We start from the raw sequence: 16,940 nt of genomic DNA, 5'->3' as shown, positions 1-16,940 counted from the left end.
GCATTCCATTTACCCTACACCTTGGTCCATTTGTTCGGGCAACCCCTCCTCTCATAGTCCGCCCTCTCCGCTTGCATACATCAGTCCATGTTCCTCTTCCAGTCACTTAATTGCAGACCTAGTACATTACGTTTGGCCACCATCAATCCTTAAAGTAAACCAGAGGCATACACCCAAGATTTGTTTTGCTCTAAATATTCAAGAGACACAATTTCGCAGAGGGATCCATCGAACTTCCACAAACTCTATTATAAGAGTCAACCACTGCTATCCAAAGCCTCTGGAACACTGGGCAGCTCCATATCATATGATAAAACATGCCTTCTTTTTCCACATTTCTTAGGGCAGAGTGGCACGTCTATTTTGCCCATTTTTACTAGTGTTGTGGCTGCGTAGTAACACATATGAAGGATCTTAAGCTGTATGAGACAAAAGCGTGAGTGTAGAGCCACCTCAAGAGAGGAAGCCAAAGCCGCAGGCCACTCGTCGTCCTCAAAACCACCCATGTCTCTCCCGGGCCTCTCGCAATTGGGTCATAGTATCAGGGGAATTGTTTAACAGTTTCCATTAAGTAAGTGAAATCACCTTTTTGGCTAGGTAGTCATTCAGTAGCCTATCCTCAAGAGGCGAGGATCAGGAGGGTCTTCCTCCTTCGGAAGCACATTATATAGGGCATGATGGATTTACAAATATCTAAAGGCCTCCATGGGCGCCAGTTGGTATTCGTTTTGTAGTTACGCTTTTGGGAGCACTTCCCCATTCCTCCACAAGTCACCCATCCGAGACAGGCCTAAGAGGTCCTACTTGTCGAAGCCCCTTTGTAGGGCCAGGGTGCCGAGCCATGCGGTGTCCCAAAGGGGGTCGGCCTGCGTGATCTTTCCCTTCCAACCCATAGCCGCTATTGCTGTGTGCTACAGGGAGATAGTGAGGACTCTAGGATTGATGAGGGATGTGTGGCACATTCTCCCATAGATGGCTTGCAGGTAGCCCCTAGTTGCATGTTTCTCCTATCCAGCCTGTAGGCTGGTTCGTCCTCCCAGAGGTGTATCCAGTGATTAAGAATGCCCAATAATATTTCTGTATATCAGGGAAGGCTATTCCAACATCATACCATCCCTTTGTCAATTTCTGGAGTGGTATTCGAGAGGGATCCTCGTCCCAGAGGAGTGCACTGGGCACAATATCTATGGCATGGAAGTAAGACTCTGGTATCCGATAGGGTGTGTTTTGAAGTGCATAAAAAGAAATCTGGGGAGGACCACCATTTTAAATAACACTGCCTTTCCCAGTAAAGAAAGAGGCAGGGTCCTCCAGCGCTGAACATCCCTCTGTAAGCGCAATAGTGGGGGGTCAAGGTTGTGGGCATAAAACGCATGAGGGTTTTTGGTGATAAAGATGCCCAGGTAGCGAAATCCCTCCGTAACTACCCTGGACTCACAGTCATTAGACAGACCCAGGGACAGCCCTTGAAGGATATAAACCAGGGACTTACTCCAGTTAATAGTTTAACCAGAGAAGTTATGGTAGAGCGCAAATATGTGCATTACCCTTTTGTAGGAAGTTGGCTCTCAATATAATATACTAAAAATAAGTGCACTGTGCAGAGAGTCCAGTGGGTCCCCAATTGGTTTACAAAGGCAAAAGTAGATAATAAGAACCATCTCTTTTGTGGTAGCGTGGGCAAGCAGTTAGGCTTATCAGAGGGTAGTGCTAAGCATTTTGTTATACTCACAGAGGCAATAAATAACACATTCAAAGAATAAATCCGAGACCATTTTAAATAAATAACACTTCTTTTTATATATGTTTCAAAACCAAGAACTTAGTTCAAAAGTAAGTACGGTTTTCAATAGCAATTCGTACACGTAAGTAAAGCTTTTAAAGTTGTGCGCCTTTACACACAATGCAATCCTAAGGAAAAAAAATTAGAGATGCATAATGGTAGGTACAGTCGGTTTCAGGGGTTCACCTTCAGGGTTCGTAGTTGTACTGGGCCATGGTACAAAGTACTACCAGCAGTTTTTTGGGAACTTCTTGGGTTCTGCCAGGAGCAGGGTGCTGGTAAGGTTGGTAGCTAGCACTACGGAGAAGGGGCCCACCCAAAAGCAGGCTTTACAGGGGGACTTAGGGACAAGTCCGAGAGCTCCCAAATGGGGGCTTGGATCACAAGGGGTACTAGTGCAAGGGGCACAGCTGGTACATCAGGACCCAGGCGGGGCAGATCTTGTAAAGAGTGATTATGTCGGCTGGGTGCGCAAAGATGCTCCTCACAGTCAGGGACAAACCGCTGGCAAGGGCGGCAAATGGGCCACTCAGGAAGTGGGTCTCAGTGGTGCTGATGTCCCTGGATGGCTGCTTGGTTCTAGTTCAGTGAGAATCCGGACTGGACTCTCCTTGTTGGTGTTTGGTGCAAGGCATTGGTACTCCAGGGTTGGTGCTGCACTGATCTGGTTGGCCCTGGTGTCTTCACACTCAGTGGGTTGACAGATCTGACCTTCCAGAGCATGAGTACCTTCTCCTAGTTGTCTTGAGCATCAATCGGGTCGGGGAGCAGCAAGGTGGTGGACCGGACTCTGCTTGTCGGTACCTGCGGACTGCAGGTGAGTAGCTCCTCTACTCCAAAGGAGACTGTAGGCGATTGCTGAAGTGCTGGCAGGCTAACCATGGCTTTGGTAGTTCTACAGCTCGCAGGACGAGTCACTCTGTCGTGATAGTCAAGATAGGGCTGAGGATGGGCAGGGTTTTGTGCCAAGTGTCCACAGTTCTGCTGCAGTTCTTGCCAGGCAGTGACTCTTCTTCGTCTTTTTTTCTCTTTATTCTTGGGTTCAAGGGTGCCACCTATTCAATTTAGGGGCATTTAAGGGGAGGAACAGACAGTAGCGAGTGGGCTACCTACCATTCGGGTGTCTGCACCCTCTATATGACCACTTCCTCTGGAAAGTGTGTATAGCGCTCACCCTAGAATGCTAATTCCGCCAAAACACGATGGAGGAATCTGAAAAGTTGGGTCCACGTCAGCTACACCCCGCTGCCCCCCCCCTTCCAACGGGTGATGCTAGTTTAACGTGGGCACGCCTTCAAATCTTATTAATTTTCCAGTCTGTTATGCAGCCAAAAGTGGGAGCAGAACAAGGGGGTAGGCAGCTCCACTATATGGAGTGGCCGGGTCGCCTAACAAAGGTGGGATGAACTTTAAAGCTTCCCACCATGGAATGTACATCCTGCGTGAAAGAGGAGTGAACACATCTGCCCAGAGCAGGCTTTGTTACTGGCCTCTGAGAGTGAAGGCTCTCACCTCAGGAGGTCAGAAACCTGTCTATGGTGGCTGGCTTGTCGAGACCAGTCAGTTAACACACTAGTAGTTGGTAGGTTTTCAGGAGGCACCTCTGAGGTGCCATCTGGGTGCATTGCTAAATAAATCCACCACTGGGATCAGGGTGGGTTTATCAAGATGAGGTGATTGATACCAAATACCTTGGGGTACAGTGAAGTCATCATGTAGGTGGGGAACTCATAATCATGAGTGTCAAGCCCATGTACTCGTCATGGCTTCCTTGTGCACTTGTAATATCTAAGGTCTGGCTTAAATATCATAGGTACACATCCACTCATGCAGATATCCTCACACATGGGGTATAGCGCACCCTGCCTTAGGGCTGTAAGGCCTGCTGTAGGGGTAACTTACCTATACCACATGCAGTGTTTGCTGGCATGGCACACAGCGGTGTGTGCCATGCCAACTCTTCATTTTTCTCAGCACCAAGATACACAGGCTGCAATGGCAGTTAGCATGAGCTTAGTAAGGGGCCCTTCGGGTGGCACAATTTGTGTTGCAGCCCTTAGGGAACTTCTTTAGTTCTAAAGCCCTAGGTACCAGAGGTACCACTTACTATGGTATTACAAAGATCCTTAAGGGGTGCCAATTGTGGGACAATGGTACAGTTTAGGGAAAGAACACTGGTACAGAGGACCTGATTATCAGGAACCCAGGACAGTCAGTCAAAGTTGCAACAGATACCAGGCCAAAAGTGAGGGGTACTGCAACGAAAAACCAGGTTCCAACAGCTGGCAAGTGTCGAGGATTAATCGGCTTCCCAGAGCAGGATGTCGCCCACACAGAGGGAGATTCGATCTTCCCAGTCTGCAGTCCATCTCAGCTCTCTTATCCTGGAATCACTATAGGCCGTCAAGGGCTCCATGATGAAAGTAAAAATGAGGGGGGAAGAGTGGGCAGAGCGCCTGACACTCCAAAACACGATACAAACCAAAGGAGGCTGCGGGTAGAACTTGAAGGTCACCTCGCCAGATCTTCGATGCAACCCTTCGTACCCCCTCTTAAAAAAGAGACTCAAAATATTTCTTCTCAACAAATATTGAGGAACATAATTTCTCTTTATTCTGACACTCTTCGCTCCTGGCTCCCTGTTTCTCGCCTCCTCTCAACCCCTTTCATCCCTCATCCCTCCTGTCTACACCCCTTGGTTCCTCTAAATTTCTACACTACCCCACCCCTGTTGATCTCCACACCCCCCACGCCTCCCCCTCCCATTCTAATACCTTGTTTTATATCATTCATATTTAAATGCACATTGTTTATTTTGTTGCAAATGTTGTCTAACTTGTAAAGCGCTCTGATACCCTCGGGTCCAGTAGCGCTATATAAAACCTTGGAAAATAAAAAAAAAATAACCCCTCAGTGAAGAAAAAAGTTTAATGTTACCAGTTATTGCAAACAGGTGAGAAGTATCAATTTCCCCTATGCAGGGACCGGTGACCAGTGATGCTCAGGGACAGTTCCCCTGTTGATTCAGCATTTCTGCAGTTATTAGAGATAGTCACAGAGTCACCACAGTACTTCAGTGTGTGGGCAGATCTCTTGGATACATCCCCAGATAAAGTTAGTTCTCCAACTGTTCAGTGGAATACCTCTAACTGGCTTCGGCACCCAGTTCATGCGCAGTCTCACCGCCCTCTTGTTATCTCCTCGATCGAGGTCCATGTCCTGCTTTTCCAACCACTCTCCAGCCCTCCAGACATTCCCACACCTCCTCCAGGCTGGGAATGTACCAGGTCTTACCATCCTCCACCACTCGTAGTTTTGCCAGAAATATAATGGAGAATTTGATGTCAAGTTCTCTTTTAATTTCAAGTGAGGAGCGGCGCATTCTTTACACTCGGAGAGTAAAGTCTGTGAAAAAGGTGATTGTCGCATTGCCACACTTGACCGATGGCACGGCCCGGGCAGGATGAAGAATGATGTCCCGATTGCGATAGTTGAAAATGAGAGCAAGAATGTGGCGTGATGGCATGCCTGGAGTCGGAGAGGTACCCGAGATACTCTGGACATGTTCAACTGAAAAATATTTAGAAAGACTAAGAGGCTGTAGGTGTTTGAGTATGAGGTCCTCGACAAATAGATCCACTGCTGAACCCTCTGAGCGCTCTGGCATCCCTATTATTCGAACACTGTTGCTCCTGGATCGCCCCTCGAAATCTTCCAGCCTGGCTTCTAGGAGGTTGCGCTTCACTCTTTAACTTGGAGCTGCGGAGTCTTAGTGCCGGCCTTCAGGGTGGTGATGGAATCTTCCGCCTCTTTAACCTGGACCCCATATAGCGCAAGTGGGCACAAACCAGTCCTGAATAACATATTTTCGAGACAATAAATGCTTTTCTATTCATAGGTTTTGCATTGAAAGTATTGATGCTGATGTGATATGCAATCTTATCCATTATATCAATGGCATCATTGGTAAGAAACAAGTTACTTACCTGTACACTGTGTTTCTTCAGTACTGATATGTTTCACAGGCTTGAATCTTAGCCGTCGTCCTGGTCGGAGTTCCATGATAACAATAATAAAAGTAGTGCTAATGCATTAGCATTAAATTCCATTGAACAAACAATAGGAGTTTGCAGCCAATTCACATTGATTTAATAAACCCAAATGTCAGCCAATCAGAACACAGTTCCAGAAGCACTCATTCCCTGCAGAGCCATCATACCTCAAATTTCGACCACACGTGTAAATAAAGTAATAGAGGTATACAATTGGCGAGCCTTAACAGGAAGGAGGGAGGGCTGCATGTGAATCCATGAAAAATATCAATACTGGAGAACAGTGTACAGGTTAGTAACTTGTTTCTTCTCCAGTGTTGTATCTTTTATAGAGTCACATGCTGGAATCAAACTAGTTAGCAGTATCCAATGAATAATGGGAGTGGGCAAGGTTAACCATCCCAACATGAGACACAAACATAAATATGATTAGTCAATCACTAGACATTGAAATTGTACAAAATCAAGAAAGATATTGAACAGCAATAAGGAACCATAATAAAGGTTCTTAAACTAGTAAACAATTACAAACAGGCTTAATAGTGTCATACATTATGAGAACAGTCTTCGCAGGGTAGCATGGCCAACATGCTTTGTGCAGGTATGGGTGTTCACCCATGTCAACGCCCTGCAGATGTTGGGTAGAGACACTCCTGCGAGCAAGGCTGATGACGCTGTGACCTTTTGAGTTAAGTGAGCCTTCACCTTTGCAGCCAGCGGACGTCCAGACAGAACACAGAAGACTATAGTTGAGGAGACCCAGCGAGCAATACCAGCCCGCATTAAGAGTTAACTCTTTCTTGGAGCAGAGAAAGATCAGAGCAATTGATTTGATTTTTGGAAAGTTTTTGTCCTTTGCAAGTAGAACTTTAAACAACACAATGTCCAGTAAATGCAAGGCCCTCTCTGCAGACGTAGATGGACTCTAATGAGGTGAAAATTTGAAGGTACTTTGGGGATGAATGAAGGATTAGTGCGCAGAAGTACTCTGTATTCTAAGAACTGTAGGTAAGGTTCTTTTATCGTGAAAGGCTGAATCTCACAAATAAGCCTGTCACATGTAATGGCCAACAGAAATGCCACCTTCCATGAAAGAAATTTCAATTCGTTCTTATAAATAGGCACGAAAGGAGATCTCGTGAGATGCAACAAGACAGTGTTCTGTTGCCAGAACACTGGAGGAGGTTTGATAGGAGGGTAAGCTCTGAATAGACCCTTCATAATCTCTTTCACAAGCCTGTTGGACCACAAAGACAATTGCCCAGAATGTTGTCTGTATCTAGAAATTGGCACTAAGTGTACCTTAAAGGATGCATGAGTAAGACCTGAGTTGGTGAGATGCAGTAAATAAGGCAGACTCTGCTCAGTCTGCTTGCTGAGTAGCATTTGAGTGTAGGAGGGGCTCGAGCTTTTTGAAGGACATACGTGCATTCGTCATAAATTATTAGAGATCCGAATTCAGCGTGGTGACGAGGCATGCCGACAAATTGCGATTGTGAATTTGAGGGTGAATCACTTGCCCCCTTGGTTCACTGAGAGGAGATCCTCCATCCAGCTGGAACTGAATGTGTGAGCACTCTGACAGGTGATGAAGCTTGGTGTACCAGTACTGCCTCACCCACGCCAGGGTAATTTGAATGAGCCGAAAAGGGTGAAACGCATAAGCAAACATTATCGCTCATGAGAAGTCAAAGGCTTTCCCCCAAGAACATGCCTGGGAAAAGAACTTGCATTTTCTTTTGAGGTATGTTGCGAACAGATCCTTGGTAGGATACCATGAAGAATGGATAACCTTTTCTAATTGCCTTTGGCTGAGTTCCCACTCATGACATTGCTTGTTTTTTCTGCTGAGGGAATTGGCCCACTCGTTTTGCACTCCTGGAATATGCTCCACTTTCAATGAGATGTTGTTGGCTATCAGCCACTCCCATATTTGCTGTGCTTGGGCTGAGAGAAATTAAGATCTTATCCCTTCCTGTTGGAGCAGCTACAACCTGGTGGTAGTATTGTCTGGCCTGAGGAGAACCAACGAGCCTCGTAACCTCGTAAGTAAGGCTTAAAGACCGAGAAAGACCGCCTTCCATTCTAAGAGACTTATGTGAGATAATGCTTCCTGACTGGACCACTTCCAGTTGTCCTCTAGATGATACAGGCGGGCCGGACTGAGAATCAAAACCGGCCCTGAGGTGCGACCGCGCTCGTTGCCAGAGCCGGTTTTCGGCCGATTTTGTTACAGGGCCGTTTGTGAAGCAACGCTGCAAAAACGGCCCTGTAACAAAAACGGCCCCCAGGAGCCAAAAACCTGCCCCCACCCTTGCGGCGCACCGGGGGATTGTCCGGTGCCCGCAACGGCCAGTCCGGGCCTGGCTCCACATCCCTCAATGGAGGCGCCCAATGTTATTCCACCTGGAGCATCGCATGCAGAAAGGAGAGGTCCTGAGAGATGTTTTCCAAAGTTTTCAAAATGATGTCCTCGAAAGAACCCGACCTTTTGTCCACTACACATCAAGCTTTTCCTGAAGAGGTCTCATGAGCAGGTGACGATTGGGAATTAATGGGATGCAGGATGACATCATGGATTTGTATGTCCTTACAGAAACGCACTTCTTTGAAGAGAGTGATAGTGTAATTGCTTGCAAGCAGGTAATCCTTTCTTCTGAGGGAAAGGAGAGCTTCGTATCCAGGATTGTTCCTTGAAACACCAGAAATCTGGAGGGGATGAAAGATGATTTTTCCTTGTTGAGTTTGAGACCTTGGGATTAAAAGAATTTGGATAGCTTGAGACCGAATTGAAGTGGGGCTGTGGTGACAGGAGCCTGCGGTACTTCATTGTATCCTGTTGGTATCCTGAGACTTTCCTCCTGCTGAAGGGGCTCGAGTCCCGGCTGTCTGAAATATGTGGACGTTGTGGTTGGGCTGTAGGACAGAGCTGAATATTGCGAGCGAAAACCCTGTTGGGAGTAGGGCTGAAACCGCTGCTGGAGTTGCAGTTGGGAGATATATTGGCCTCTACCCCTGCCTCGAAAGAGCCAAAACCTCCTTTGTTGCAAGTGGTCCAGTGACATAGCCGTGTCTGTGTCAGATTTGATCGACTGCAATGCTTCATCGACATGTTTCCCAAAAAGTTACTCGCCATCAAACGGTATCTCATTATTTTGGCCTTGATCTCTGGAAGGAATGTAGACGCTTAAAGACAACCTTGGCATCTCAATATTGCTACTCTAGCCATCTGTCTGAAGGTTGTGGAAGAAATATCCATGGCCACATCTATGATCTCAGAAGAGGCCTTTTCACCTTCCACCAGGATCCCTCTTGCCTCTTTTCTTGTCCCCAGGGAGATTCTCCAACATAGATGACATGTCAGATCACATCTGCAGGTCGTATCTCCCCAGGATAGCAATGGCGCTGGAGGCTTCACGGGAACCTCTTGCCTATATAGTGAAGCTAGCGTCCTTTTGTTATCTGGAGTGGCTGTGCATGGTGAGGAAGGATTTTTTGCAGCTTCTCGGAGCAGCTTGCATGACGACCAAATCTGATCGTGGATGGCCAATGAGACATGTAGGGGAACCCTCAGGAGCCTTGTACTTTTTGTCAAGTTTTGGAATGACAGCCGCCACAGACACTGGTGTCTTCATTAATTTTAGGCCTTCCTGCCATATAAAATCCATGATAGCGATAGCACGAGTGGTGCGTGGTATTTCTGCTTTAAAATCATAGAGGGAACACTCTTTTTGTTTAGCTGCCATTGGAAGGTCGAAGCTCTTAGACACTCTTTCAAGCAGATAGTGAAAAGTGGTGAAATAACTGGTGGTGAATCGCCCGCTGGTGTGGTAGGAGATGCTGGCATTGCTGTGACCTAATCATCCCACTCATGGGCATTGGGCTCTGTCTGAAGCTCACCCTCTTCTAATTGCTGGTCATCCCTGTCCTGGAAGCAGGGCCGGACTGGTGATGCCAGGCACTGAGCAATTCCCCGTAGGCTGGAAGGGTGTGGGGCCGGTTTTGTCACAGGGGGGCGTTTTTTTTACTGTGGGCCAATTTTTCTTAGCAAAATCGGCCCCCAGTGACAAAATCAGAAGGCCACCTGTCACTGTGAAAGTCTCATGCTCTGCACTCTGACCTCTGTGAGGAGAAAAAGCATCTTTTCTCCTGCCGCACAGAGGTCAGAACGCACACGCACTACTAAATTCAAACAACAGTGCACTATGAGTCAGAGTGAACTGTTGTTTGAATTTAGTAGTGGTTGTGCAGTGCGCGCCGCATACACTTTCAGCGCTGCCTTGTGTAGGCACAGGTGCAGCGCCAGCTACACCAACCAATGAAGACTGGAGTGGCTGCCAATGACAGCGCGAGTAAAGGGCAAACGTGGGGAGGAGGTGCAGACCATTGGTCTGACTCGCGCAGCGCACTGTGTGATGCACGAGTCGGACCAATGATCTAAGCCCCTTCCCCACATTCATCTGCTGGCACTGCAGCAAAGTAGGTAGTGCACACGTCCTCCAGGCTCCAGACTGTAGAAGCAAGGGCCTTAGCAGGCCTCCGAGTCTGGCCACATCACAGCAGTTAACTAAAGTAAGTGTCCTTTAAAAATGCTGCACATGATAGGGCAAAATTGTGTTAAAAGCACAGAGGCGCGTGCTGCCCTGGTAGCAAATATAAAGACCTTCAGGGCTGTCGGCCTTGGAATTGGAATTGGATCTAACTGGTGACCTGGCTGCACATCACCTCACCTCTCCAGCCAGCAAGTAATGAGTGACCCTGACCTTCCGCTTTTCACTCTCTGGTTCGGGGACAAGAGTCATCATATCATGATGCTTGTCAGGTGGGGCCCTGAGTGGGATGAAAAAACGGGTCTCAAAAGGGCGTGGCCGATGTAATCAAGGGCATGGCTCAAAATCATGAAAGCTAAAAATCTGTGCTTAGCACAGTGTGCCGCCCAATTGGTATTCTGCGGTTTCTGTCATTGTATCCAGATATAGTGCAATACTGCTACGAGTAACATTATACCTACAACAAGCTATTTGCCTTGTCAATGGTTGTTAGTTGCATAGGAAAAAAACAGCAATCACTGCTTCAATGTATATAATACTGAAAATGCTTCAGCTCTGAAATGATGAGACTGTGAAAGAGCTATACCGAGCCTCTTTGAAGTTACATCAAAGGCAGTGAAGGGTGGTGCTGCAGAAGAGTTAAGATTTTTTTCACACAGAGTGACGGCAAAAATGGAGGGCCAGATAGGGACTCATCTCAGCAGCTGCTTTTTAGAAATGTCGGTCACCGGCAGGACATGGCCCACTTAAAGCCCTGTTGTCAGGTCTTCGAAAGGGTGCTGTTTTAAACTGAAATGAATGATGCGGAGGGCCTGTCTTCTGGCTCTCTTTCTTGCAGTTTCTGGTTCTTAGTCTGACAATGCTAAGACTGCATGTGCTGTGCCTGCTGTACGAATATGAAGTCTAAAATTCGTATGTGAGGTAGTGTGGCATGCAGGATGTAAATGTCCAGTTCATCTGTAGAGTCATTTGATAAATCCTTTGATCTTGCTTTTAGTAGTGTTGAATGGGGGTGTGTGGGAATGCTCAGATCTGCTAAAGAAGAGTCTTCAGCCTCCATGAAACCCCCACAGATGGTGAATCTGTCACAGTATCTGATCTGTTCTGAAGGGGTGTTATGTGCTGAGATGAAATTTTGGCCTTTTCCACTCTGAACCACATCCTCTCCACCTCCACCAGAAAAGGCGAGGCTCATTTGCTACCCTTGTTTTTTGTGCGATTCTTGAATTTTTCACAATCCCATGACTTCAGTGATGCAACATTGATGGCAGCACCCACACTCTGAAAAGTGTTCCAACGCCACTGGCCTGGGTGCCATGGTGTGAAATTTTCATGCTTTCTGGCCTCAGGGCTTACCTATGTGTGACATTTCCACAGTTTTTGGCCGCAGTGCCCATGTGTGACATTTACATGCTTACTAGCCTGGATGCTTATGTATGAAACTTCCATGCTTTCTGGCATGGGTGCTCTTGTGTGACGTTTCCATGATCTCTGGCCTCAGTGGCCTGTGTGCTTATGTGTGACACTTCCACAGGTTCTGGTCTCAGTGGCCTGTGAGCTTTTGTGTGACATTTCCACAATTTCTGGCCTCAGTGGCCTAGGTGTTGATGTGTGACATTTCCATGCTTACTGCCCTGGGTGCTTATGTTAGATGTTTCCATGCTTACTGGCCTGGGCATGTGCTTATGTGTGACGTTTCCATAGTTTCTGCTCTCTGATTCACTACTCTTGTGTCTATTTTTGACGTTCTCCGCAAGAATGACTATGGGTACAGAAGACTAGGTAACGTGGAGCTCTTTAAGGTCAATATCTACTATTTACTGTGCTATGAAAGTTAATACAATTTAATGCGCAATGAAAAAAGTGCTGTAAAATGCAATGTTTTGGTCTTTCTTTTTCCAAACTTTTCTTGGGTGGGAGAACCGTCCCAAACCCCTGTAGCAGTGGCCTGGCATAGTCGCTGCGCACCGTACGGGGGCTGGTCTGACAAAATTTGCCAGGGCTGCTTTCATTTCCTAGTCCGACCCTACCTGGAAGGTACCTGGAATTGATATTGGTGGCAGTATAGGTCTGTCTTTCTGCGGCCTAGGTGTGCTCTGGGAAGCAGGAGTTGTGTCAGGGACTTCCTGTCTTAGTGGAAGCTGGAGTTGGCATCAGGGCACCATTTGTAATAGTCATGTAGCATAATGGAAAAAGTCTGTGACCAGTGTAACTGGAACATTTATGTAAGGCTCTTGAAAATGATGCAGCTAATTCTCTTGTTCCTCATAACGATAATGCTCCTGGAACATATCAAATTGTTGAACAGAGGGATGCCCCCTGTCAGAAAAAGAGTAATCACCTTCAAGGTAGGCTGGCTGATCGTCTTGCGCTTCTTCATCCTCTGATTCCTGATACTTCACCCTTAATTGTGAGGAGCTGTACACAGGACCAAATATACTTTCATCCTCAGATTCCTGAAAGTCCAGGAGGCATTATGGATGCAGTGGAGAAATTTCCGAAAAGCACAGTTTTTGTCGACAACATGGTCGTCATCGTCTTGATAGTCGATGTAGTGGAAGTTGACATCAACGGTGTGGATGCTCCTGGTGACATAGAAGCCGCAGATGGTTGGTTCTTCATCGACGGAGCTGTCGACAGCCGATTTTTCATTGAAGAGGGCTCCTTGAAGGTGGAATGAGAAGCAGATGGAGGTGCTGAATTAGACCTCTGATGAGAGGAAGAAGGGCAGCTGGCTCTTTTCTTGAACTTATTTTTACCACTAATCTCTCCGCTATGAGACATAGATAGTTTAGAGTCTCAGTGAGATGATGATGATTCTCCCTCTTTCTAGAGGAAGTATGAGTCTTCTCACACTCTGAGTCAGAGATAGCCGCCTTCTTCTGTAGCCACAGAAGTAATCTACCCTCCCGGCCTCTGAGGATCTTCACAGAAAAAGTACAGCAGTACTTGGTTTCTTTCAGCTTATGGTCAGGATAAAGAGAGTACAAGAATTCTTTAAGTGGATCCTCAGAACAGAGTCTGGCTTTTCCAGAAGTCTTGCAAGTCCTAAACGCCTTTTTTAGACTTAGACATTCTGTGTGAAAACAAAGCCAATCACACATCCAAACTGTACCTCTGATGTTGACAGGCACACTGTGACTGAGCAGAGATCAGGGAGACTACCCAACACATAACGTGTAGTAAGAAATCTGAGGTATGGCGGATGAGTGCTTCAGGGTCTCTAGTTTGATTGGCTGAATTTTGAATGTATTAAATCAATGTGAATTGGCTGCTAACTGCTATTGTTTTTTCAATTAAGTTTAATGCTAATGCTTTAGCACTGCTTTTATTACTGTCACCCTGGGACTCCCACATGGCGATGGTGAAGATTCAAGCATGTGAATCAATATAAGACACAATACTAGAGAACTGAATCATGCAAGGATGGATGTCACAAGCTTTTCATTTGGTGCATTTGCGTAACTAACCAGAACTGAAGAATTTGAGTGTTTTTTCACTTTTATTTCATAACTATAACTGTGCTTTACATGAATAAAGTAATGACTTGGTAGGCATAGTAGTACAACTGAGTATTTTATGCAACACTCCACAGAAAGACAACACATTTAAACCAGTTTTGTAAGCACTAACCTGTTTCCTTGCACAGTGGGTTCATTAACACCAGAATGCTATGTTCAGTGTCATCTCTATACAAAGGAACACGAGAAACACTGGCGATTCCAATTTTGACCTAGAGAATGATAAAACATAACACGCTTATCTGAAAAAAGTGTTAAATAGGGGTAATATGTGACTAATCTTTCTGTTTACAATCTATTTTAAACCAAGAGCTGCGTTAAAACATCTCCCTTTTATTTTAATGCAGGGCTGGAAGCCAGACAGATAGGCACATTGTAGTAAACTACTTCCCTGAGGTGCTTTACTGATTGGAATGTTCATGACATCATGGAATGCCTGGGTGACTCTTTGGCTCATAATGTCAGTTGATCAACTCAGGCTGAGCTGCTTAGAGCTGGCTCCTGGTGGGGTTTTATCTATACTTCCTTTCTTCTTCTATCATCTAACCTAGGAGGAATCTACAATAAAGAATCTACCTACTTACTCAGCTGGACTGTGCATCTTTCATTTACCACAACTTGGCGACGAGGATGGGATAGTTCATGGACCCGCAGTTCTTCTTCTGGGACTAAGAGAAAGTTGTCTTTATGTATTTCCTGTTTGCCTTATGTTTTATCCTGGTAAGGTACAAGCATTACGATCCAAGTGATGTGGTCACTGTGCAGACAAGAATTTGACGTATGCATCAATCTGTGTAGGTTTTAGGGGCAATCAGTTACCAGGCTTTGTGGTTAGCCCACTTTTCTATTCTTCTTTGGGGAAGTTGTGTGTGTGCACACTCAAACCATTCAGTTTTCAATTTAAGTTGGTTGGGTGACAGTAAGCGTTCTCTTTAGCTCATGAATATAGTGTAGTGTTGCATGGTTTCTATTTTTATTTAGTCTTCTCACTTAGAGTCTACCCGTTTATTTGGGGAGGTTGTGGGTAGTAGTCAATGTCTACATCGGTTTCTAGGGTTAGTATCTTGTGGTGTACCCTACTTTGGGGGAGCTAGTAGTGTTTGTGGGTAGTCAATCCCCATATCAGTTCCCAGTTTAAATTTTATGTGGTGTACCCTACTTTGGGGAGGTGGTAGTGTTTGTGGCTAGTCTATGCCCCATTCCAGTTCCCAGGTTCACTACCCTGCGGTGTACCCTACTTAGGGGAAGTTGTGTATTTGTGGGTAGTCAATGCCCCATTTCAGTTCCCAGGTTCACTATCCTGCGGTGTACCCTACAGGTTCTTAGGTCAAGTTAAGAAGTACAGATAAAGAAACCCCACCAGGAGCCAGCTGTAAGCAGCTCAGCCTGAGTTGACCAACTGCCACAGTAAGATAGCGAGAGGCACTGTGAGCCAGAGGGACGCCCAGGCATTCTATGATGTCACAGAAATCATGGTACAGTCTATCTAGTGAAGAGCAGTGGAGAGGACATTTACTACACACATCAGGAGATTTGAAGGAGGTTTTCATACTCAGAAAAGCCCAATCTGAGGTGCAACAGACCGGGTTTTCATAGGATAAACTCTTTTAAGACTTCTTTTTATTTTAATTCTGTGTCTTTAATTATACTTTGATTGTGTACAAACACTTTCAGAAATAATTTTGCGATTGCTGCACAGTTTTTGGAAACGACCAGCGTATATTTGTGGTAATTGAACCATTCACCTATTTATTTGTAGTTCGTTATTATTTTATATTGAATGCATTATATTTTTTGTAGTTACAGTAAATATAATTGTTTTATTTCTACTACAGTGGAGGCTTCTTTCTTTCATAATACAACCCCCTTCCAAATAAGGTTCCCTATTAAACATATTCCCAAAAAGCAAATACACGACAAACAGTCTTTTTAGACTAAGACCTTTTATTAAATAGTTTTTCTATTTTTAAAAGATTATTTCAAATTAATGTAATGCTTACCCATGTTAAGTTTACAAACAAGACAATGGTGGACAACTAAATGGTAGCCTACGATGAATTAGCCTTAAAGAAATGGTAGGACATTAGGAATAATATGCTATCCATGTTAAACCCTTCCCTGTTACAAGCAAGACTGTTGTGCCTTGATGAAATTAGCAACATGTTGCAGCCAGACCCATGGCTTTAGCCCAACTACAGCCAAGACTCTGCTTGAATATAATCTAAAGAAGGGGGGTTTGGCCCTGTGGGAAAGAGGGTAGGTTGGGCCTTTAAGTAATGCAACAAGGGATTTTACCTATACCTCTAGTACTGATTGAAAAAACAATTAATGCATGAAGAAAGGTAAACCAAAATGTATTAGTTTGCCCTGACACTTGATTTATGTAATTCTTTTTTTGAGTTTTAGAACTTTTATCATTTCAGATCAGAGAAGGAACATCATCAACTTCACATTAAACCATACATCAATGTTGAAAAACAAAAACAATATATTAAATTAATATGAAACAAATAATCATACAATACAATTGTGCTCTCTAGTTACAAAAACAAATTAATATGAAGAAAATCATTCAACAGTTGCCAAAGGACAGTACAAGAAAAAACACTGCGGTTGACAAATGGAATTGCATTCCAGGGGGTGAACCAATTATGATTGCACCCACATTCTTGTTCCAGTATTTACTATGTTTGGATATTGTTTAACACAGGGAATGTAACGAATGCCGATGGCACAAATCCTTTACTGAATAAATGGATGCCGACGCGTTTCAAGTCACCCTGTATTAGTCACAGGACTCTCATCAGGGCAGGATAAGTCATATCCATAGGAACTGTTTTTTAAAAAAAGAAGGAAAAATATTTTAGAAATTTGTCCTCTATCCAACCAAAAATGCTTTTAAAGAGCGCATCCCATGATGCAGCATACCTTAAGGGATCAGGAATTTGAGGGTCTTTCTAGAATATCATCAACTTCCGTGTGTATCAACCTGCAACAGAGCGGAGTAACTTAAAGTACTGTTTTAAAAGTGTGG

The 16,940-nt window shown here is 45.1% G+C and overlaps 1 protein-coding gene across 5 annotated transcripts in view; it reads right to left on the bottom strand.

Annotated features, from left to right (window-relative positions):
- LOC144824062 (protein FAM169B-like) overlaps positions 1-16,940 on the bottom strand; it is a 373,480-nt gene that overhangs the window by 172,616 nt on the left and 183,924 nt on the right. For all 5 annotated transcript variants that reach the window (XM_078683137.1, XM_078683140.1, XM_078683135.1 and 2 more), the window contains one exon: positions 14,019-14,118. In XM_078683137.1, the coding sequence (XP_078539263.1) occupies positions 14,019-14,118 (100 nt within the window). The remainder of the gene's footprint in view (positions 1-14,018; positions 14,119-16,940) is intronic.

The sequence above is a fragment of the Lissotriton helveticus genome, chromosome 3_1, assembly GCF_964261635.1.
Source record: "Lissotriton helveticus chromosome 3_1, aLisHel1.1, whole genome shotgun sequence".
Lineage (NCBI taxonomy): Eukaryota > Metazoa > Chordata > Amphibia > Caudata > Salamandridae > Lissotriton > Lissotriton helveticus.
This window is presented reverse-complemented; position numbering and strand designations above follow the sequence as displayed.